Below are 24,446 nucleotides of genomic sequence, written 5' to 3' on the forward strand. Positions count from 1 at the left end.
GCGGGAGCTCAGAAGCACAATTAGGAGTGGTAGCAGTAGCTGCTTAGAAGGATTGCACAACTAAAACAAGAACACAGGAAAGGAGCACAAAGGAGCTCATGCTACTGCCAAAAAATTACATCCTTCTCAATATATCCTACCTGTCCAATTAGATGACTTGTGCCCATACAATGGGGACATGCTTCTTTTTCTTCTAACCGTTATAATCCACAGAAGTCAGATGTTAGATCATATGGATGGGATTTTCGGATGAGTGTAAATTTTGCCATTCAAACCAACCCACGACGGGGCCCATCGAGGAATGGTCTGAAAATCTTGTGGATGTTATACAATTGCAAGCATCATATTGAAGGTGGGGTTCAAAAATAGTTATTACAATCATAATTATCATCATCTAATCCTTGTCCCAACTATTTGGGATCGGCTACATGAGTCCGATTCCACCATTCCACTCTATCAAGGACCACATCATCAGTTAAAGATAGTTATTACAATATGGACATAAGTGGATGAAAAACTATGGATGGCATGGGTAACAGGGAATGACAATTTCACATAGCATTTGGATACCCAAGTGAACTGCACTGAGAACATTTAGCTTAACCAAGAGAGGAAATGGTAAACGTTAATGATGTTTTCTAATAATCAAGAAAGGAAGTAGCCCTCGAATTGCAGTCACCTACTCACCTTCCTTTCAGGTCCAACTTGAAAGTATTGAAATTGCAATTTTGCTGCCAGAACCTCAACGAGAATGCTAAGGGCATGTTTGGGTGCCACTTAAAAGTGATCATCTCATTTTGGTTGGCATCAACCGTGTACTAGAGATCATAATTTATATAAACTTTAGGTTATGTTTTTAAACCCTGCCAAAGAAAGAAAAAAGAGGAATATCTCTAATAGATAATTAGGATTAAATAAAATGAAGAATTCAGTTTTAAGTGGCACCCAAACAGGCCCTAACAGAATTAAATTTTGGCTAATTCCAGCTCATTAAATTAATAAGTGCAATTTGATTGGATAGTGCATTCAAACACACCCAATAGTAGATTAAAGTGATTACACCGTACCTTACCAAAGACAGTTGTCTACAGATGTGAAGGTTATGTTGTATCAAAGAAACCTGCAAAATGGGAGTGAGGAGCTACTTCTTGCTTCTTCTTTTTTCTTTTTTTTTTCCAGTTAGCTTGTTAGTACACCCACTGTCAGTTCACACTTCACTGTTAGCCACCCCCACTAGGGAATCAATACCAAGACCTCAGTGTTGAAACGAGGTATCTTTCACTCAGTCTACCACTTGAGCTATGGATCAGAGTGAGCTACTTCTTGCTTGATTTCCCTTCATCTGGCCTGGGAATTCTCTTGTACTCGTAGCTGTTTATGTCTACTTTCTGCTGCAAAGCCTAAAAATAAAACAACCAACCGCGATCAGCAAAAGCTACACAAAGGCTCTACTTGCATCAAATCTATAGGCAGCATACTCCTTGCCTTCAGCTCTTCCTCCAATGAAATCTTCTTTGGCTTATAACCGTCTACAGGTCCTGTTCTTGAAAGTGCTTGCGTAGTCTCTATGATTTCCCACTCGTGATCATCCTTTACCTTGGCCACTTCTTTACTAATCTACAAAGATAAATTGCATTTAAGAAGAAACACAATTAAGCTAGATGTGTCAGAATGCTTAGAACCGTGTTCTTTACTGATCCATAGCATGTGGCTTAATGCATGTCAGTCCAAGCTATCCAAATTAGGGGTGTCAATGGGCCGGGCTCGGGCCTGCCAAAATCAGAATTTTGAATATCCGAAACAGTTCAAAATCCAGGCCGAGACCAACCATAGGCTTGACCCGTTGACAGCCCTAATCCGAATCATGGACCCCATTATGGGTAGGCATGAGTTGCAAGGCCCACATCTTGCACTACTCGCACTATCATCTGTCCATTCAATGGCACTATCAAATAGACAGTTACCTATAGTGTATTGATGATCATAGCTGCGATGTTTATTGTATAAAATAACAAGGGCAATGTATCAGACATTACAGTGGCCATTAAAAAAAAAAACTAAGGAAAATGTCACCTCGGACTGTTGTTTCTATTAAATCGGCCATAACAAATGACATTATGGTCCATAATAGAACATGTTCTGAAGCTACACGCCCTTTCTTTCTAATTTTGGTTTCAGGATAGTAACACGTTCCTATCCTAAAACCGAAAGTAGAAAGAATGGGATTAAAAAGAGAGGGTGTGGATATCAGTTCCCTTTCAAATTTTTAAGAAAAATGATGAAAAGAACCCATTGATTGCAACCTACTTGTTAATTGTAATCAACCTATGTAATAGACTATTAGATAGTGCTTGATTGTCATCAGCCTATGTAACAGACTATTAAATGGCACCTGTGGGAGTTTTATGCTGTCATAGCCGGTCCCCTGCCCCAATAAAGGAGGATGGTTAGATTGGCAGCCTGCGTCAAACTTATGCCATAACTTCCAACGTGAATCTAAACAACGATGAAGAAAAATGATGAAAAGATTAAAAAGTATTTAGAAGTGAAGAAAAATACAATACATTCAAATCAACCATATTCTATCACTAAGTTTTTATCGATTTATGACAGTCCATAACATCTCTACACAGTAACAGAAACTACACAGAGCATCCATGTCATCAAAACATAGTATGTCGCTAGCAATTCAATTTCATACCCCTTTAGTCCACAGAACAACAACTAGCTTTAAACAATCATTCTGAGTCACAGAATTCATGTATGAATTGAGTCCAATTCATGTACGGATTTGTGAAATAACGTTCAAATTGAATCACAAACAATTTTTCATGAAATCCAAATCATATAGTAAATGATACAATTTTAAGATGACTAATGGATAGTGATAGCTCGCCTCCCATGTAAGAGATGACCTAGGCCAACTGTCCCTAGCACGGTGAGTGAAATGAATGGAAGCCCGTATCTGATAAATGGATACTTCCTGCCCATCTTTTGAATCGAGAAGCAAAATGCTGAATTGTAGCGCGGGAAACTGCTGGATCAACCTTCTTAGCAGACTCCGTCATCATTTCAGACATATTCATGGTAGATCATGTGAACCTGAATTCAATGTCTAAATATTAATATAGTCAATCGATGATGGGAAGATAATGATCAAAAATATCCTTATGTGGATCTTATATGAAGGGGGAAAAAAAGTAACATAGTTATTCACATAACAATTAACAAATCATCATTAGTCATATTGACCACATTACTTCCATAAAATAGTCTGCATGCTGTCCATGAAATTGCTATCCCAACTGGGAAAAAAAAGAGGAAGCCCTCATAAACCAAAAGAATTGGTCCAAATGAATATGATCGATTCACAATATTTGCAAATTTTTCTCTTAATTCCAGCAATAAATTTTCCTGTGGGAGATTGTAGACTTCTTTTCTATAGGACTGTTTGGATTGAGATAAATTGTAGGAAAGGAAAGAGGGTTTCTCAGTTATGCCCGCTTTCAAGCTGTTTGGATAATTGAAATGACAGGAAATAGCAAGAAATTGTATTTCCAATGTAGCTAATTTTCTGACAAAATCTCCAAAATATTTTCCCACCCTCTGCCCTCGGAAACTGTATTTCCTTTTCCACATTTTCCAACTCATCACTAGTTATACCCATACCATTTCAAAGGCAGCGATTGCCAATCTTCTTCAAAAGTTGGGGGCACTTGTATTGAATAAAATGATCTAGAATGCTGATCCGGCGGGCCCATCATAAGACAGGTCATGCAACAAAATCTTCTCCATTAGATATCTCCAACTGTCCATGTAATTACTTGCAAATGGACAGCAAAGAAGGGATAGGACTAAATGTCTATAATTAGTTGGAAAAAATGTCCTTCAAATAGATGAACATGATCATACTTGTAGCATGGACCATCTATGATCAAGACTGCAAAATGAGCGATTTGTATCTCCAGCAAGTGGGTCATCCTTGTACTAATTTTGAGCCGAAAAATAGTTGGATGTGATTTCTAGACTATGACCCATCCAAAAAATGGTTTGTGTATTTGAAGGCAGGTGCAGTTATGTACACCAAGGCCCGTTGCTCAATTCTCTACATTCATATGCTGCAAATTGTATCAATCGAATATAGCCCACACACGTGTATAAAGCAAATCCTCCGCACCTTATATTCCTTGGTACGTCAATGAAAGATCTAAGCCATCCAATGTGTGGATTCACTATGAAAGATGCCTGATGCAAGACAATTAACCACTTGCTCTAAAAGCTCGAACTGCTAGAGCATGGCAAATTAATCCCTTTATCTCATAGCCCGGGCCCCACATCGCATGGGTTAGGACCTCGGTCGAACCCCCCTCATGGGCCCCAAATCACATGGGTACCACCTCACACGCTTGGGGCCCGCCTCTCACAAGCCATCCGCCTCACACGGGCCGCCCACCCCGAGTGTCCCTGCATCTCACAGGCTACCCCACTCGAGCCTGGTGTGAAAATGTTCCTGCATTAATCACCCCCGGTGAGGAGTCTCGAACCCAAGACCTCTCGCTCTAATACCAATTTGATGCAGGACAATTAACCACTTGCTCTAAAAGCTCGAATTGTTAGAGCATGACAAATTAATTCCTTTATCTCATAGCCCAGGCCCCACATCGCATGGGTTAGGACATCAGTCGAACCCCCCTCGTAGGCCCCAAATCACATGGGTACCGCCTCACACGAGCCACCCGCCTCACACGGGCCGCCCACTCCGAGTGTGTCCCTACATCCCACAGGCTACCCCGTCAAGCTCAGTGTGAAATGCCCTTGCATTAATGCCCTTATGAAAAACATGGATGTTTGCTTATCATGTGGCCCATGATTTTAAAAATAAATGGACAGCATGGAAAAACAAAGTTTTGAGTCAAGGCACACACATGCCAGTATCTACTTGATGAAAGGCTTGGATCATACCCTGAGAGGCGCTACGGAGTGGACACTAATTTATATTAATAGTGGAAACATGGACTCTTCACACATCGATGGATGTGGGAATAGTCAACTAACCATGCTTTTTTGCACCCATTTCTGCAAAGTATTCCAGATATACCATCATCCATCTTCACTCGGTATGTGACATATGTGCTTGTGTGCTAATGTGCATATGTGCTGTCACCTAGCTTTAAGGGCCTACATGCCCAAGAAATTTTGCTTGGTAAAGTTTTGTTTTGCCAAACAAGTAATAGCACATCTTGTAACAGGCCCTTTTTTTTTGGGAAAATTGAAAAAACAAGCATGGGAAATGATATTTTCTTTCCCATAATTTCTTGGAAATTAAGTTTCCTAAGAAATATTATTTCCTTTCTCATACTTTCCACAAATCCAAACAGGCCCTAAAGGTTCAATCAATGTTCACAGAATAGCTAAAACATCTGGAGAACATGTATGATCTGACTTGAACAAATTTGTTTTTAGGCCATTTCTCACTAATTGCACTATGAGCAAATTAAGATTTATGTCATTGCATTGTCGTTCATGGCATTCTCTACCAAAATTCAGTATAACAATTTCCATACCCATGCCATTTCTCCCTCGAAATACTTTTTCTTTGAAAATTGATAATTTTATTCCATTAAAATTAGTGTTTTAAATAGCTTATGCTACATAGTTAGCATAGCTTTCACGTAGCTCATGAAAATAGCTTAAGTCACATGTAGCCTACGCTACACACTAATTATCATGCTCTACATGCTACAACCTACATCACAAACTATGTAGCTTACACTAAAAGTTATTTTTCACTAAACATTAAAATTAATTAAAGTCATAAATGATTTGTTATATTTTTCTATTTTTTAATAAAATTAGTTAATGTTTTCAATGATTTTAGTAAATAATAAAAGGAAAAGTATGTTTTAAGAAAATAATATTAAATCGGTTCCTTGCTATTTCTTTATAGTTATACTTAATCTTTGCCTAGTTTTTCCTATTATTTTAAGATGTGTTTGGTTGCACCAAATATCATGGTGATGAGATCACTTAGTTGGGCTTAGCCTTCATGATGTACTACTATTCTAATCAATGTTATAAATAGTGAATAGGGGCCACGTGATGGTAAGATCCACCCTACTGAATTGGGCAATGGGCCACACCATAGAAAACAATAGCCAATTGTGATCCACCCAAGAAATTCGATCCTATCCAACCATCACATGGGCCGCGCCATAGAAAACAATGCACAGCCACCCAAACACTTGCACTGAAGCATGGTGGCCCATGTGATGGTTGGATGGGTTGCATGCAAGGTATTCCATAATTGTAACGGTGGCCATAACGGCCACCACCGTTACCTTTACAATATGGGTCGTAACGACTATAACAATCCCCATAACGGCCGTTATGGTCTCTCTCTTTTTCATTTTCTTCTTCTTCTTTTTCTTTTTTTTTAATTGAAAGAAAAAACTCAAGAAATATGTCTCTGCCCTATAACGTTGAAAAAGATAATCCAAAAAACCTATATTTTCCATGTAACAAACCGTTACAAGGGGCGTAGCTCACCCTAATCCATAGCTCAAGTGGTAGACTGAGTGAAAGATACCTTGTTTCAACACTGAGGTCTTAGTATTGATTCCCTAGTGGGGGTGGCTAACAGTGAAGTGTGAACTGACAGTGGGTGTACTAACAAGTTAACTGGGGAAAAAAAAAGAAGAAGCAAGAAGTAGCTCCTCGCTCCCTTTTTGCAGGTTTCTTTGAAACAACATAACCTTCACATCTGTAGACAACTATCTTTGGTAAGGTACAGTGTAATCACTTTAATCTACTATTGGGTGTGTTTGAATGCACTATCCAATCAAATTGCACTTATTAATTTAATGAGCTGGAATTAGCCAAAATTTAAAACTGAATTCTTCATTTTATTTAATCCTAATTATCTATTAGAGATCTTCTTCTTTTTCTTTATTTGGCAGGGTTTTAAAACATAACCTAAAATTTATATAAATTATGATCTCAGTGTACTATCATCATGAACACGTTTCTCCTTATGCCACTCATATTTTCAGTCGTCTTGCGAGACGTAAACAATCTTTGCAATCTGGGTTTCAATGGGAAGTACCTTAACACCTTTTGTAGGATTTTCTTACGCTTGGCTTCGTCATACTTCCACCTAGACTCTCCACATTCTGGACACTCTTCAACATTTTCATGCTCTTTCCAATACAATACACAATCATTTATACATGCATGTATGGGGATGTAACCAAGGCCCAAGTCTCGCATCAAGGATTTTGCCTCGTAATGAGACTTAGGCAATGTCTCACCGTCCAGTAATGCTTCTTTCAACAAGTCAAGCAACATGTCGAACGATTTGTTACTCCAACGATTTATTGTCTTCAAATGAAGTAACCTTGTAAGAAAATTCAACTTGGAGAAGTTCTCACACCCCGAATAAAGTGGACGTTGCGCATCCCTCAACAACCTACTAAACTTTTCTGATTCGACATCACCCATAGGAGGAATATCTTGGCTACTACTTGTCGCTACAAAATCAGTATCCGCAATTGTTCCCCTGAACACATCCCCTATGATATCTTGCATTTCGTCAACGTCTTCATCCTCGTCATCCGGCACAATTGGGTCAGCAAGGACTTCAGTGGCCTCAACTTTTTGGTGAAACTCTTCACCATGATGGATCCACCAAGTGTAACCCTGGTCAATCCCAAATATGAACAAATCGCCTTCTACTTTGTCTAAAGTCTTATGAACCATGTTCTTGCATTTTCAACATGGACACCTAATCCTATTGCCTGAATTCACCCGATTTCGCGCAAATTCCATAAACTGTTTAAACACTTGTTGATACTCTAGGCCAAACTTGTTCTTAGCTCGCATCCAACTCTTATCCATCTCTACAATGAAATGATTAGAGTCAGTTTACGGAAATAAGTTTAAGATTAGGTTAGGGTTATAAGTTTAGGATTAGGTGTAGGTTTAGGTTTAGGGATTTGAGAATAGGTTTAGGTTTTAGGTTTAGGTTTAGGTTATACGTTATAGGTTATAGGTTAAGGTTATAGGTTAAGGTTATATGTTTAGGAATTCGAGTTCGGGTTCGGGTTCGGGTTTAGGTTTATGTTTTGAAGTTTAGGTTTAGTTTTAGGTTGTATGTTTAGGTTTAGGTTTAGGAATTCGGGTTCAGGTTCGGGTTCGGATTATAGGTTTAGGTTTAGGTTTAGGTTCAGGTTCAGGTTCAGGTTCAGGTTCAGGTTTTAGGTTTTAGGTTTTAGGTTCAGGTTTAGGTTTAGGTTTAGGATTAGATTATATGTTATAGGTTTTAGGTTTACGTTTAGGTTTAGGTTTAGGTTTAGGTTATAGATTTAGGTTTAGGTTGTAAGTTGTAGGTTTATGTTTAGGTTATAGGTTATAGGTTTAGGTTTGGGTTATAGGTTTTAGGTTATAGGTAATAGGTTTAGAAATTCGGGTTCGGGTTCGGGTTCGGGTTTAGGTTTAGGTTTTCAAGTTTAGGTTTAGGTTAAGGTTATAGGTTTAGGTTTAGGTTTAGGTTATAGGTTATAGGTTATAGGTTTAGGTTTAGGTTATAGGTTTAGGAATTCAGGTTCGGGTTTAGGTTTAGGTTTTCAAGTTTAGGTTTAGGTTTAGGTTATAGGTTTAGGTTTAGGTTGTAGGTTGTAGGTTTAGGTTATAGGTTTAAGTTTAGGAATTTGGATTCGGGTTCGGATTTAGGTTAAGGTTATAGGTTATAGGTTTAGATTTAGGTTGTAGGTTGTAAGTTTAGGTTTAGGTTATAGGTTTAGGTTTAGGTTATACGTTATAGGTTTAGGTTTAGGTTTAGGTTTAGGTTATAGGTTTAGGAATTCGGGTTCGGGTTCGGGTTTAGGTTTAGGTTTTCAAGTTTAGGTTTAGGGTTAGGAAATCATTATACCCACTGTAAATATATGTAATTTATCTACACCGTCCATTTGCTTTTCCAAATCATTTAAGGGGTTGAAACCAAAATTGAATCATATCCAAAACTCAGGCGGACCATACCACAAGAAACAGTGGGTATAATGATTTTCATCATTGAAACCTTTCTAGGGCCTGTAGTGATGTTTATTTATCATCCAACTTGTTCAGCGGTTCCCACCTTCCAGGGACCCCCACTCAACATCCAGATAGCTCCGACACATATCCGGGTCTGCTCCATCAAGTTCGAGCTAATACATAAACAGGGGCCTATCCAAATGGTCAGGCCACCCATATTGTTATCCATAGGAAATGGACAGCTTCATCATGGTCATAACAGTCATTCTCACCTTCCAGGGACCCCCGCTCAACATCCGAATAACTCCGAAGCACATCCGGGTCTGCTCCATCAATTTCGAACTAATACATAAACACGAGCCTGTTCAAATGGTCAGGCCACCCATATTGTTGTCCATAGGAAATGGACAGCTTCATCAGGGTCATAACAGCGGTTCCCACCTTCCAGGGACTCCTGCTCAACATCTGGATAGCTCCGACGCACATTCGGGTCTGCTCCATTAATTTCAAGCTAACACATAAACACGGGCCTATCGAAATGGTCATGTCACCCATATTGTTGTCCATAGGAAATGGACAGCTTCGTCATGGTCATAACAACAGTTCCCTCTTTCCAGGGACCACCGCTCAATTAAATCATAAATTAGTTACCTATCCAAGGTTGGATAGATTGTAATACTTTCATATTTTCATTTAAACGTCCACGCCGAAAATCCGGCAACATCTCGCCATGCCTCTCCAGATAAGTTGATCTTACGTTACATTCCGATGTCAAATATATAAAGCAATGTAAAGATATTTGGCATTGGATATGGAACGGAAGAAACATATCCAGAGAGAAACGAGGAGATAGATTGCGAATCAGGCATGAACATTTAAATAGATCATATGAAAGCATACTATCCATCTAATCTTGAACTGTCAAAAATGGGACAATTTGAGCGATTTCTATACCACCAAAAACACACCATATCTATGTGTGACCACATAGAAATCCTCAAACGGGTAACTAATTATCTAACTTACAAATCACAATCACAAGTCATAACTATAAACTAACAAGTCACAATAATAATTTAAGAAAAAAATGTAATACATATTAAGCATCACTAAGTGAAAGTATAACAGTTTCTTGAAATAATGACAAACTCCGTCATCAACAGCCATGAACAATCATAATCCATCCAAATGAGTCAACGAAAGGAAGGTAGCTTCATTCTCAAAAACAAAATACAATACAAATAACCAAATATACTTACCAGTATTCATACTACCTCCACAACATAAACATATGTTATGCAGCAATTATCATATAATAAAGAATTCGACAAAACCGGAACAAGGTATTATTATATCTAGCAGATTAAAAACAATATAAAAGGTAAGTAAAGCAAGAAACATCCATAGGAAGATATTGAGGGGAATGACATGAATGGTGATAGCTTGATCTACATGTATATGTGTTTGGTTTGATCCTACCACCTATGTGTTGTGGGACGATGATTTGGATGGTGTGAACTTATGTACATGTATGGCGTGTGTAATGGATGGTTCCCACTTTTTCTGTTTTTGGCAACAATAAATTTATTAAAACAGAAAAGAGTGGATGGGTTGCTTCCTACCACTGTGATTTTCGTACTTGCTCCATCTAAAGTCCTATAAGACTATCTCCTATAGCTGCCTGCCTGGTAACTTGCTCCATCTAAAGTCCAATAAGACTATCTCCTATCACCCCTCAATTGTTGTGGGACGATGATTTGGATGGTGTGAACTTATGTACACGTATGGCGTGTGTGATGGATGGTTGCCACTTCTTCTTCTTCTTCTTCTTCTTTTTTGATTGGCAACAATAAATTTATTAAAACAAATAAGAGTGGATGGGTTGTCTCCTACGTCTATGATTTTCGTACTTGCTCCATCGAAAGTCCTATAAGACTATCTCCAATCACTGCCTGCTTGGTAACTTGTCGTGCCATCCCTTCTTTTCTACCAACATGCCACTTGTGTAGGACATCTGTTCAATGTAGGCATTAGGCCTCACCATGAAGATGGTCTGGCACAAAAGTCAGCTAATCTGCTCATCAGGTGGGCTGTAGCTTTGAAATCAAATGGAAAACCAATGGTCTCAAGTAACGTAAGGCATGGTCTACCGAATGTCTAGATCAACTTGATTTTTCAAGATGGGTCATGTTGTTTATGGGTATGGTAGTCCTACACAAGTGGCATGTTGGCAGGACAGATGGGCTGGCTTGCCAAGTTATGATGCAGGAACCTGTTGGTGATTAGTTCTCAAGTCCTATTTACAAAACAAGTTATGATGACCTCTCTTGATGTTCTTATTCTTGTTCTTGTTCTTCTTGTTGTGTGTGTGTGTCTGTGTGTGTGTGTGTGTGAGAGAGAGAGAGAGAGAGGTCTCAAGTCCAACTGGTTGAACTAATAAGTTACAATCGACCCAGTGGACAACTTCCAACCTTTCGTGCGTGTGAGACATCCAACCCTTTCAATAGGTTGGCCACTTCATGAGCACCTTCTGCAAAAATCTTCCATATCCACTCATGAAGATCACCTTCTGCAAAAATCTTCCATATCCACTCATCGAGTAGACCACTCTTGTATTTTGCTATCTATCAATGGCTACAGATGGTTTTCATGGCGCAGCCCACATGATGAGTAGATAAGGTTGATTTTTGCAATAGGTGATCCTCATGGTGGGGCCAACCTATTGGAAGGGTTGGATTGTACATGCATTAATAGGTTGGATGTTAACTGCTGGGTGGACCGTACCTTGTGGTCCAACCAGTTGGACTTAATCCCGTTCAATCATGCCTGGCGCGTGTTTAGTTGGATGGATTGGAAGGTAAAATCCCGGGATATGCCGGGAATGCCAAACAGACTCGGTGAACTTGTCCCAGGATATAGCAATCCCATGGATCTTAAACCAATCCACCGACACCACCATCATTACCTTAAAATCCATCCCATCCCTCCTAATCCCTCTTCATCCGCCCGGCCAAACAGGCCCTTTAATGAAGTAGGGACTCTAAGATTGGGGATTATCTTTTTTGGATTTGTGGAATTTATAAAGTAGATTTGGAAAATATCACGTTGTGAGCTTTCTTTCTAGGAAATTTTTAGGATAAGAATTTTGGTGATTGCCAATCTATCATGGGGCTACCAGATGAATGGTTTAGATCACGGTAAAGTGGGCCTTGCCTATTAGAGTTGTTAGTAGGGGCGTGGCTAGCTACGGTGGATCCCCACCATTAAAAACTTCATATAGTCCATCCCAATATGTTTATTTTCCATCTAACCTGTTGATAAGCTCAGGAAGATGTAAATGAAGAAACCACACAAATATCATCTTAATCCAAAGCTCTTGTGGCCAACAAGAAGTTTTTAATGGCCAATTACTACTTTTTCCTGTACTATGGTCCATCTGAAATTTGGATCTGCTTATTTTTTTATCATGCCCTAAAATGGGATTTCAATGCCGTTGGGCAGTGTGAATGTAGTCATATACATCAAGGTGGGCCCCACAGGGGTCCCACCCATCACAATATCGATAATATCAGCCGATACCGCTGGCCAAACCCATCAAAAGTTCTAGAAATTTTTTTAAAAAATAGAATTTTTCGTATCGTGCGATATATCGCACAATATCGCTCAATTTTTTTGTGAAATCCCCAATATTAACGATACTATCGCACATTACGGAGCCAACAACCATTTGAGGAGAGAATTCCGATGATAAAAGGTCGGGAATGTTGGGTTTGCAATATTCTCAAAAAATTGAAAAAAAATCCAAACAAAAAGAGGAAAATCGATGGGATTTCGGTACCTGCAGAAGATGTGAGCGTGAATGGAAGCTGAATCTGGTGGGCCACTCGATCGAGAGGTAGTGGTGCGCCGTAAGTGCGAAAAAAACCCCGATTTTCCTATTTTTTCGTTAGATAGGGGAGAGATTTTCTGCGAAATGGAGATTTCGGCGCCGTTTGTTAAATCTGAAGTCTAAGGACCGAATCTGAAATCTGAAGCTGGAATCTGAAATATAATAATTTGACACATTTGCCCCTCTCTCTCGTTTGAAAATGTTATACGTTGTTATAAAGAAATTACTTTTTATTAAATAAAAATAAAATTATTATATTTAATTCAAATAAATTAAAATACTTAATAAAAAACTAAAATATCATCGTAATACCCTCAATTTGTCTTAGCAGAGGATTGCCATCGTGTTATATAGGATTGAACACCAGTAGCAACAAAACCTTCAAATAAGGCCCACCTTATATTTATATGCCATCTAAATCTTTTATAAGGTCATTTTTGATTGGATGAAGTTAAAATATATTGATCGAAAACTTCCATGGCCTATTTAAGTTTATTTTCCATTGAACATGTTCATAAGGTCACAAATACCTATATGAAAAGGAATAAAAAAAAAAAAAATTAATTAATCCAAAACTTCTATAACTCTAAAAAAGATTTCAATGGTAGGCGTTCAATCTCTCACTACTTTTTACTACTTATTTTTTGTATCAAACTTTAATTCCAGCTCGCCAAATGGATGATTAGATTGAATATAACACATCTCATGATGGGACTCACAAAACTTGTTGACATTAATATTGCAGCTATATAGGTTGTGTGAGGTACTACAACCAATCTGTATCTTTCTTGGATGCAGATTAGCTACCGACAAGGTAAAATAGCAAGGTTTGAAGTGACGTAATCAAGTTGCATGGGCCCATTACGATGTATGTGGGCCTACCATGATGTATGTGCTTTATCTATACCGTCCATCTATTTGGAGATTTAATTTTAAAGCATGAGTTAAAGAATGATGCATATCCAAATAGGTAGTTGACCCACAACAAAAAACAGTGCAGAGATTGATGCCTACCATTGAAAACTATCTAAGGCTCACTGTGATTTTTATTTGAAATCCAACTTGTTCACAAGTTAACACATACATGAAAGAAGAGAAAAAACAAATAGTAACTTAATCTAAAATTTTTGTGGCCTATTTAAGTTTTTAATGGCACTCTCCCTACTATTTTTTATGGTGAGGTCCCCGGGAGCTTTGGATTTGTCTAGCTCTTTGAATCTTTGCCTAAAGTTATATTTGCAGATGGATGAACGGCGTCATACAAAACATACATCACACGTGAGCAGGTGACGTAGCTTCTGTAGGGTCTCCCTGCCCAACCTGTCAGTATCCGATCCGCGTTCGCATAAACAGATTGGCTACTCCGGATGGGGCACGGAATCACGGATTAGATTCAGTACTCAAATCGCTACTGAAGTGACGTCACCAAGCTCTATGGACCCACCATGTGCATGTGTTGTATCCATACCGTCCATCCATTTGGAGAGATCGTTTTATGTCATGATAAAAAATAATGATATGGATCTAAAGTTCAAGTAGACCCCACCATAAAAAACAGTGGGTTAACTTATGAATAGGTTAGATCTAAAAAATAAATCATGGTGGGCCCTATAAATGTTTCAACGATGGGTGTGACTGATCCCACGGTTTTCTACGGTGGGTCCACTTAACTTTAGATCTATCTTATTCTTTTTACCATACCATAGAACCATCTCTACAAATGGTTGGACGGTATGGATACAACACATGCATCATAGTGGGTCCACATAGCTTGGTGACGTCACTTCAGTAGCGAGTTGGCCTCTCTGCAAAAGCCTTTGGCAGGAACTTCCTGCGCTGGAAACCGAGGTGGGGCCCACCGTGATGCTTGTGAAGAATCCACTCCGTCCATCTGTTTTGTGAGCTCATCTTTGGATACGAGACTAAATGTGAATAGGATCCAAGACTTAGGTGTTCCGTACGAAACGAAAAGGTGGTTAGGGAAATTATTACCGTTGAAACCTCCCTGAGGACGATAGTGATGTTTACATGTCATCCATACCGTTCATAATGTCATTCCTACTGTGATTAACTGAAAACACAAATATTAGCATGGTTCAAAAATTCCGTGGCCCCACAAGTATTTCAATTGTGTATGTTCAATTCTCACGTTTTTGGCCCACTTGAGCATTGGATCCGGTTCATTTTTTCTCTCCTGTCCTAAAATGAACTCAGAAAATGGATGAATGTTGTGGATTTCTCACAAACATCACAGTGGGCCCCACCTGGGTTCCCAGGCAGGAACTTCATGTGGAAGGCTTTTACAGGAGATCCGCATCCTGCCACTCACTGCCACACACCAGATGGTCGGTGCTATGTGGGCCCCACTATGATGTATGTGTTTCATCCATGCCGTTCATCTATGTTTCTAGATCATTCTATGGCATGAGATCAAAAATGAGGTATATCCAAATCTCAAGTGGACCACATTACAAGAAAATAGTATTGAATGAACATTGACCATTAAAAACTTTTTAGGGGTCATAAAAGTTTTGGATCAAGCTGATCTTTGTTTTTTCCATTCATCCAGGTCTATATGACCTAATTAAATATTGGATGTCAAATAAACAGTACATTGGTTTTGAGAATTTTAATGGTGGATATCCAATCACTATTGTTTTCCTTTGGTATGGTCCACCTGAGATTTATATTCCTCTCAGTTTCATTCGATAGGGGCATGATCGACAGCATAACCTCAAAACCAAAAGAGAAGGGGCTTCTTTACTGCAACCTAATAAACGGCTTGGATCGTTGAAAGTTGGGAACCTGTATGGAATGAGTGGCCAGAGTGAAGACTTCCATTTTTGGTTTTTGCCTAACAAATCTAGCAGTGGGGCGCACTGACTTCCATCAAATGACCATGCTTCAAAATTTTCCCATTGAACTTGAGGTCTGGTCGATGGGTTAGGTTGGTGTAGTCTAAATGGATCCATCAACATGTTTCAACCAAATGAACGGCCTGGATCACATAAAGGCCGCTGCAATACCCTCTGAGTTGATGATAAATGAGAAGGCCTGTTTTCAGGGTAACCGTCCAAATCATAGTATCCTACTCTCCCCACACGTGACAACAAGAATCAGCGAGATTATTATTATTATTATTTAATTCACTGGACCCCCAAGGGTACGCGTGTGGGTGTGGCCCAAAAATAAGGCAGGACTGTCCATCTGGTGTGCTGCAAGTGTATGAAGAAAAAGAGAAAAAAAGGTGAACGGTTGGAAGTTGATATGTAGTCCACATTGAAAGACGTTTCCCAGTGGATATTACCAAATCATTTTGATTTTTCGTCCACATCATAGCAAGTGGAACAACCTAATGAACAGTCAGGATCTCACATATTCATAACAGACCGCCACATGTTGGAAGATAAAACCATATAAATTGATACTCCTGTGAGTACTAGAAAGGGTCGCAGTTGACTGGCTCAACTCGAACAGAGTTGAGACTGGATTGAGTCAGGTTGCATTGGGTGTCTGCTGCTGGACTTCCAACATAGGAGAGAGAGTGGGAGAGAAAACAGAGTGAAGAGGTCGGGTGCAAGACCCGAACTCGAGCTGCATCAAGACGCTGCTCGAGTCGTGCGTCCAGTCAGACCGGGTCTGGTGAGTTTGGGGTGTGTCTAGATCGAGTCCAGCTACATCTGGATGGTAATGAATCAAAGAAGAAGAAAAAAGAAGGGAATCAGAGGGAGAGTTGCACTGAACTTAGCCCAGTCCAGCCGTGTTGACCCAGCCACCACTCAACCGGCACCAACCTAGCCCTGACTCAGTGGCTTCTCCTTAGAGCGAACCGACTCCTCTACACTGTAGCTGAGTCAGACCCTCAGGTAAGCCCTTCATATGAGTACTATCCCAAATTGGCAAATCGCGGCCGTTGACTCGGTGATTTTAAGGCTAATATAATATTAACCAAGCTTATGTTGTTGCACGGTAACATCTAAAGAAATTAGGTGAGGCAGACCCTGATCAAGTGTGATGCAGGATCGAGTTTGACCGCCGAGCTATGTCGATCCCGAAACAACAAGAAGCCCTCACTCGGGTCGATTCAAACCAACCACCCTATTCCAAATCAAAGTGTAAGCATTACCTATCCTCTAATAAAAATAGATGCAATCAACTTAAATTATAATGGAAAGTATGATTCTCCAAAGGCTAAATATTAGGATTGTCAATATTAAGAATGCATAGACATTAGTAAATTATCTATTCTAATAATAGTTATTATATACAAAAAATTAAAACAATATCATTATTAAATACTAGTGTATTGTTTTATCATGAATAGTAGATCATAATATTATTTATCATCATTATGATTATTAACTAATATTAATTATAACACCAATATTAATAAATACTTTATAATTATTAAATTAACACTAAAATTAATTGTACATCAATTAGCGTTCAAACCCTAAAAATCTAGCTTAGACCTAAACTCTAGGATAAAATCCTAGGCTAAGTAATCTAAAGTCTAGGTTAATACCATAAACGTAGATGGTGTGTTAGGTTTGAGCTAATTCTAGAATTTCATAATTACACCCCGATTACTATGAACATACTTACATACAATACACGTGGTAGAAATCATAATCTATGAATATTTAAAATAAGCATAATTTATTAAGGACGGTATATATGATTCAGTCGAAGTTAGTGAGACTTACTGTTAAAATTAGAGCTGGGCATGTCTGACCCGATCCGGTGGATCTGACTCGATCCGACCCGATCCGAACTGAACCAACGGCCTGGATCATTGCAAATCGAGTAGGGTCATTCAGATCCGACAGTTTTTCGGATCGAGTTCGAATTATGGTCAATCTAGACTGATCCGAACCGAATGGATCCGATCCGATTCGGAGTGATTCTTATGAATATATATCACATATATTTATCTTATGAACAGTTTGGATGACAAATAAACATCACTAGGGCCTTATAAAGTTTTCAATGGTGGAAATCGGTGCTTCTACGTTTTCTGATGGTATGGTCCACTTGAGCTTTGGATATGCATAAAATTTGGGTTCACCTAAAATGATATGAAAAAATGAATGGACGGTGTGGATCAACCATGTGCATTCACGGTGGGCCCACATGCATTCACGCTATATCACACACCAACTATACAACTGTGTCTGGCCTGTGGATAAACTTCAATTTAATTTCTTATATCACATGTAAGCGGATGCAGATTAGATACTGACAGTGACAGGTTGAGTAACTAGTGAGACTCCCTACTGAAGTAACGTCACAAGGTTCTGTGAGACCCACCATGATGTATGTGTTGTATCTACACCGTTCATCAATTTTTGGAGATCATTTTAGGCCATGAAACAAAGAATGAGTCAGATCTAGATCTGGAGTGGACCCCACCACAGAAAACAGTGGGAAGAGTGACTCCTACCGTTGAAACCTTCCTAAGGTCCACTATGATGTTTATCTAAGATCCAACGTGCTCACAAGTTGAGACAGACTTAAAAGAATGGAAAACACAAATTTCAATTTCATCGAAAACTTTTGTGGGCCTTATAAAATTTTAATGGTGGGCGTCACTCTCTCCATTGTTTTCTGTGATGAGGTCCATTTGAGCTTTGGATCTGAATCATTCTTTGGCTCCTGCCCTAAATTGATATCTCCAAATGAATGGACGGTGTGGATACAACACATACATCATGACGGCTCCTACAGAACTTGGTCACGTCACTTCAGTAGGGAGTCTAGCTACTTAACCTGTCAGTAGCTAATCCGCGTCCCATGCAAGCTATACAACTTTTGTAGATACGTGTCGTGCGAAGACGAGTGTGTACGTGCCTCGAGCTCTGAGTTATACGAACAGCTCAAATGAGATCAAAGTTACATGGGCTCCTCCATAACGTTTATTTTCCATCTAATTTATTAATAATGTTAAAAATACATGGATGAAGTGAAAAAACAAATTTCACATTGATCCGAAACTTCTATGATCTTAAAAAGGGTTTCAATGGTAAACGTTCAATCCCCCACTGTTTTTTGCAGTGTGGTCCAACTGATCTTTAGATCTATCCTATTTTTCAACTCAAGCCTTAAGACTAGCTCTCCAAATGGATGGACAATTTGGATATAACACATACCTCATAGTTTGACCCAAAGAACTTGCCGATGTCAATACACCACCAGCCAATCCGCTTCTGGTTTGGTATCACCCACTTCTCTCTTTCGATCCGAATGGTACCCAACCCGATCCGATTGGGTTTCCTTGATCGAGTCGGAGTCGGTTCGGGTCAAGCTAGCCGTGCATCAGATCGGATCAAGTCAACTGACCTGGACTCAGTCCCGGATTAGATCGAGTTCAGATCAGTTACTTAAAAATTCGAATTGAGTCGAGTTGGACCCAATCCGATCCGACTCGACTCAATGCCCACCTCTAGTTAAAATGAGATAGAATGGAAATTAATAATCGAAAAGATTGATGCAGACTCAATAAAATTCAACTACCAAGACAATAATACGGATTTGAAATTCTTGGAATAAATTGATCTGGGACCTTGAGCTATGATGGACACTGTGAAAACTAGAAATAAAAAGAAGATGTGGTAGATCGGAGTGGTGTGTAGAGATATCTCGAGATTACGAGACTAGGGAAGATAATATATGGAATCTTTAAGAAGGGTTTTCAGAAAGATGGAATCAAATGGAGAAAGTAAATGTTTTTAAGGTCTTTGATTTGGTGTCACTAGCTACTATTCACCCAAAGTACGGGCTTTGCTTAGTTTCCATCGATGGACTGATAGGGCTTGTACTACATTTCATATGATTGCAAAAGCCAAAGCAGGTGATGCCATATATGAATAGGGGTGCACGGTTCGCTTCTAGGGTGAAACCGGAACCAAACCATTCCTTACGGTTCCAGGATTTTCGGAACCGGAACTGGACCGTTAGCACCCTTGAACCAAACCAGTACCGGACCGTGAAAACTGGTTCGGTTCCACGGTTGTTGGCTTTTTATAATCCAGCCCAATTGCATGTTCTATTTTATAATTTAGCCCATGTCCATTCGTGTTGTGATCCACTTGATGAATGGTTTAAATATTGTACATGGTGTGAAAAAATACATTTATGAAAACAAGCAAAGGGTGCATTGTAAACCATAAATCATGAGTCGAATATACAACTAAAATATATTGTAAACTCACAGTTCTAGGTTCGGTTCGAAGTTCGGTTCCATAGATCGGATCTACAGTTCGGATCACAGTTCGGTTCAGTTCGGATCTACATACCCCCAAATCAGAACCGAACCGAACTAAATGGTTCTTTAATTTTTTGAATCGGAACTGAAACTGGTGCACTCTAGAACTGGACCAAACTGCACCGTTTGGTCGGTTCCGATCCGGTTCCATGGTTCTACCGGTTGGATGTGCACCCCTGTATAAGAGTATGAAAATAATGCATTAGATTTTGTTAGATTTGAAAATCCAGCGGAAGTGGCGTTGTATCTGGGTCCAAGACTTAAAAGTCAAATACAGAGTTCAATTCACAATGGCTTCTAACTGCGATGATAGTGCTAATGCAGAATGCTAACTCGTAATATGAGGATCCAACACGCCTTAAATGAATGATGGAAAGCAAGAGTATTTGGTATGAACTTCGCAGAGCATGACGATTAATATATTGTTGCCTGGGAATTATAAAAATGGCACTAGTTAGAAATTATAATGGGTCGTTTGATTTTTATCTTACCTTGGTAAGTACATGCAAATAAGAGTGTTTGATTTTTTTATTTCCACCTGTAAATGGTGGTATGTAGAAAATTACGATAACATATCCATGTTTGGTATAAAGTGAAATACCAGTTAAAATATACATCAGGAAATGTGATTTCATGCCACAAATTCAAGGGGATTGTGTACACATCATCTCTATGGGAACCACCATAATGTATGCATTTGATCCACACCATCCATCCATTTTAACAGCTCATTTAGAGCATGAGCCCAAAAAGCAAATTCTAAGCTCAAGTGGACCACATAACAGGAAACAAATCTCAAAATGACGTCTGCCTATGAAATTTAGATCCTTATGGGTCTACAGGGATGTATATCAATCATCCAATCTGTTCATAAGGTCACACAAACATGGATAAAGGGAATACACAAGTATAAACTTGATACAAAGCTTATGTGGACCCCAAGAAATTTCCAACGGTAGGCATTCATTTCTCTCCGTTTCCTATGATATGATCCACTTGTGCTTTGGATCCACCTCTTTTATTCTTTGCTCATGCCCTAATATAAGCATTTAAAATGAATGTACGGCGTGGATCATGCACATACATAATAGTGGCCCCCACAAATTTTTTTCACAATCCATTTTCTTCCGTTTTAGTGTCAGTTTCCATCCAAAGAGACACCTCGATCGTCAATGTCAACTTTGACATTGCTGTTGCAATTACACACGTAAGTAATGATTGTATATAATCAAACACCGCCAAGCAATAATGACTTCCTCCACCTGTTTGCAAGAGATGAAAATTAGCTCGAAAATCAATTAAAAAAATATCTTAATACTGATTTAAATTTATAGACAACACAGTTATGCATGTGACTTGTCCAAATGGTCCATCACCTTTAACAATATATTTTAGGGCATGAACCCAGATATGAGACGGATCCAAAGCTGAGGTGGACCACACCTCGGAAACAATATATAAAGACATCAACCATTGAAAGTTGTTCTTCCCAAAGCACGCGTTGATGTTTACTTGTCATTCAACCTGTTTATAAGGTCACACAGTCATGGATAAGGAGAAAACAAAAAATATCATCTTGATCAGAACTTTTAGGCCCCTATGAAGCTTTCAATGGCAGGTGTTCAATTCCCACAGTTTTGTGTGGTGTGGTCCACTTGAGCTTTGGATCTGCCTCGTCTTTTGACTCGTGCCATGAGCTGGCCGAGGGGATGGATGGCATGGATAAGGCACATGCATTAGGGTGGGCCCACAATGTTAACTTTTTTTTATCATCAACCATGGAGCGGATTAACTGTTACCAGGGTAACGCCATGGTGGGTGTTACCCTAACCATGTGGGGTCCACCTTGATGTAGTTTTTGTATATTTACGCTTGCCATCTGTTTTTCATCTAATTTTAGTACGAGAACCCAAACCTTAGGAAGATCAAAATCTTAGGTGGACCACACCACTAGAAATAGTGATGGATGACCATTAAAAAGTTTTTTTGTGGGCCAGAAAAGTTTTGGATCAAGCCAATATTTGTATTTTCCCTTCATCCAAAGTCTGATTGACATTATCAACAGGTTGGACGGAAAATAAATATTACCAAAACCTTACAATGGGCCCTTTGGAATTTTTAATGGTGAAGCACTCAATCACCACTGTTTTCTGTGGTGTGATCCACCTGATATTTGGATCTTCTTATTTTTTGGGATTACCACCTAAAATAAGGTGGAGAAACGGATGCATGGCATGGATATACAACACATCATCAATGTGGGCCCTATAGAAGTTTATAATGGTAAGTATAACCTCATCTTTTTTGTCATGCCCTAAGTTTAGCTGGGATTACAGATGAACAGTGTGAATAACCCACATACATCATAATAGGCCCCACATATATTCAACTGTGACGTAGGTTTTAGTGCTAACAAAAGTAGGCGCCGTTGTATTGCTGCCGTAATTACTCAAGGAAATAACTATTACCCCATTTGCAATGTATTTACCAAGGGTTTGGAAAATCGAACATGCCCTTGCTGTGTGACCTTACAGTGGGGTTCACCTTGATGATGTGTTGTATATCCATGCCGTCCATCCGTTTCTCCCACCCATTTTAGAATATGGTCTAAAAATTTAGTAAATCCAAGTCTTAGGTGGACCACACCACAATAAATAAAGGTGTTTGAGTGCCTCACCATTAAAAATTCCAAAGGGCCCATCGTAAGGTTTTTGCAATGTTTATTTGCCATTCAACCTGTAGATAATGTCAAGAAAACCCTGATGAAGGGGAAATACAAAGATAAGCTTGACCGATTACTTTTGTGGCGCGCAAAAAAATCCTAATGATCATTCGTCATCGTTTCTAGTGGTGTGATTCACCTAAGATCTTGATCTTCTTAAGTTTTGAAATCCCAACGTAAAAAACAAATGAATGACATGAATATATAACAAATATGTCAAAGTGGGCCCCACAGTTAGGGTAACACCCACTAAGGTTCTACCCAGGTAACAAATAATCTACTGATCTGCTCCGTGCTCATAGTCCCAAAATTAGATCTGTCCAATGGTAGTGGATTAGCTGTTACCCTAACTGTGTAGGGCCCACCTTAATGTATTTGTTGTACATCCAATAGAAACAGTGATGAATAACCGTTAAAAACTTTATATGAGTCACAAAAGGTTTATTTTTTAATTTTTTAATCAATGTGATTATTTTATTTTCCCTTCATCTAGATCTTCTTGACATTATCATCGAGTTGAACCGCAAATAAACGTTATGAAAACTTTATGATGGGTCCTCTTGAATTTTTTACGGTGAGACACTCAATCACCACTGTCTTTGTGGTGTGGTCCACTTGAGATTTGGATCTGCATAATTTTTGGTATCCTATTGAGCTGGAGAAACAGATGAACAATATAGATATACAGCACATCATCAAGGTGTGCCACTATCACCCCACCGTAGGGGTAACACCCACTAAGGGGTTGTTTGGATGCTTGTAAAGTTTGTAAGTGGAGATCTTTACCGGTAATAAGATTATAAGTTGTGTTTGGATGGGTATTTTGCATGTAAACATGTTAGATGCTATAATCAAATTACATCTTTTAGCTTTTCTCATGTTTTATATTACATGTGAAGATATTTCAGGCAACAGGACCTTGAATGGGCTTTCTCTCCCTACACTACGGTTGAAACCTCTCATAGTTGAGATGCTATAAAACCTAAAGGATGGTACGAGGTTTGAGAAACCTAAAAGCCTAAAATGTCCATCAGTATAGTGTTTATTATGAATGGCTTAGATCTAGCATGGTTCATTATTTATTTCACATAAATCAAAAGTATTTATTCATAATAAAATGGGCCTTTTAAATCCAATGGTTAAGATTTTCTCAAGCTTCAAGAAAATTAGCGCATCAAATGATTTAGTGGTGTTTGTTAATCCATAAGAAGGAAAGCACTCCACAGTTTTATGTTGAAAAATTTTCATGACAGGAGTCGTTTATGTTGAAAATTTTCAATGATGGGAGTATAGTTTAATGGAGAACAAATTATCCTATGTGAGAGAGATTTTCTCTGTTGCATTATACACATCCCAACTTTTAACATGGGGCTCTTCTTTGAGCCCACCATGATATATGTGTTTCATCCATTCCATTCATCCATTTTTAAAGATTATTTTACGATTAATATCAAAAATGAGAGGAATATAAATCTCAGGTGGACCACACCACAGGAAAACAATAGTGAATGGATATCCATCATTCAACATTGTTTCCTGTAATG

The 24,446-nt window shown here is 38.9% G+C and overlaps 1 protein-coding gene across 2 annotated transcripts; it reads right to left on the reverse strand.

The window, feature by feature from the left end:
- Positions 1-990: 990 nt before the first annotated feature.
- On the reverse strand, positions 991-13,008 carry LOC131240341 (uncharacterized). 2 transcript variants are annotated; one of them, XM_058238486.1, is made up of 4 exons: positions 12,866-13,008; positions 2,897-3,102; positions 1,486-1,612; positions 991-1,400 (listed from the first exon to the last, which is right to left on the reverse strand). In XM_058238486.1, the coding sequence occupies exons 2-4, from the start codon at positions 2,989-2,991 to the stop codon at positions 1,317-1,319; spliced, it is 306 nt and encodes a 101-aa protein (XP_058094469.1). In that variant the 5' UTR covers positions 2,992-3,102; positions 12,866-13,008; the 3' UTR covers positions 991-1,316. The 2 variants fall into 2 exon arrangements, with proteins under 2 accessions (XP_058094469.1, XP_058094471.1); XM_058238488.1 differs by lacking the exon at positions 12,866-13,008 and adding an exon at positions 4,085-4,240.
- Between the last annotated feature and the right edge of the window lie 11,438 nt (positions 13,009-24,446).

The sequence above is a fragment of the Magnolia sinica genome, chromosome 3, assembly GCF_029962835.1.
Source record: "Magnolia sinica isolate HGM2019 chromosome 3, MsV1, whole genome shotgun sequence".
Classification (NCBI taxonomy): Eukaryota; Viridiplantae; Streptophyta; class Magnoliopsida; order Magnoliales; family Magnoliaceae; genus Magnolia; species Magnolia sinica.

Bases quoted from the DNA above. Each gene is read 5' to 3' on its own strand.
- LOC131240341 (XM_058238486.1), bottom strand. From the start codon at position 2,991: ATGGGCAGGAAGTATCCATTTATCAGATACGGGCTTCCATTCATTTCA. The intron at 1,613-2,896 runs GCGAGCTATCAC...TTTGTAGATTAG, and splicing joins GGTCATCTCTTACATGGGAG to TAAAGAAGTGGCCAAGGTAA. The intron at 1,401-1,485 runs GCAAGGAGTATG...TTTTATTTTTAG, and splicing joins CATTGGAGGAAGAGCTGAAG to GCTTTGCAGCAGAAAGTAGA.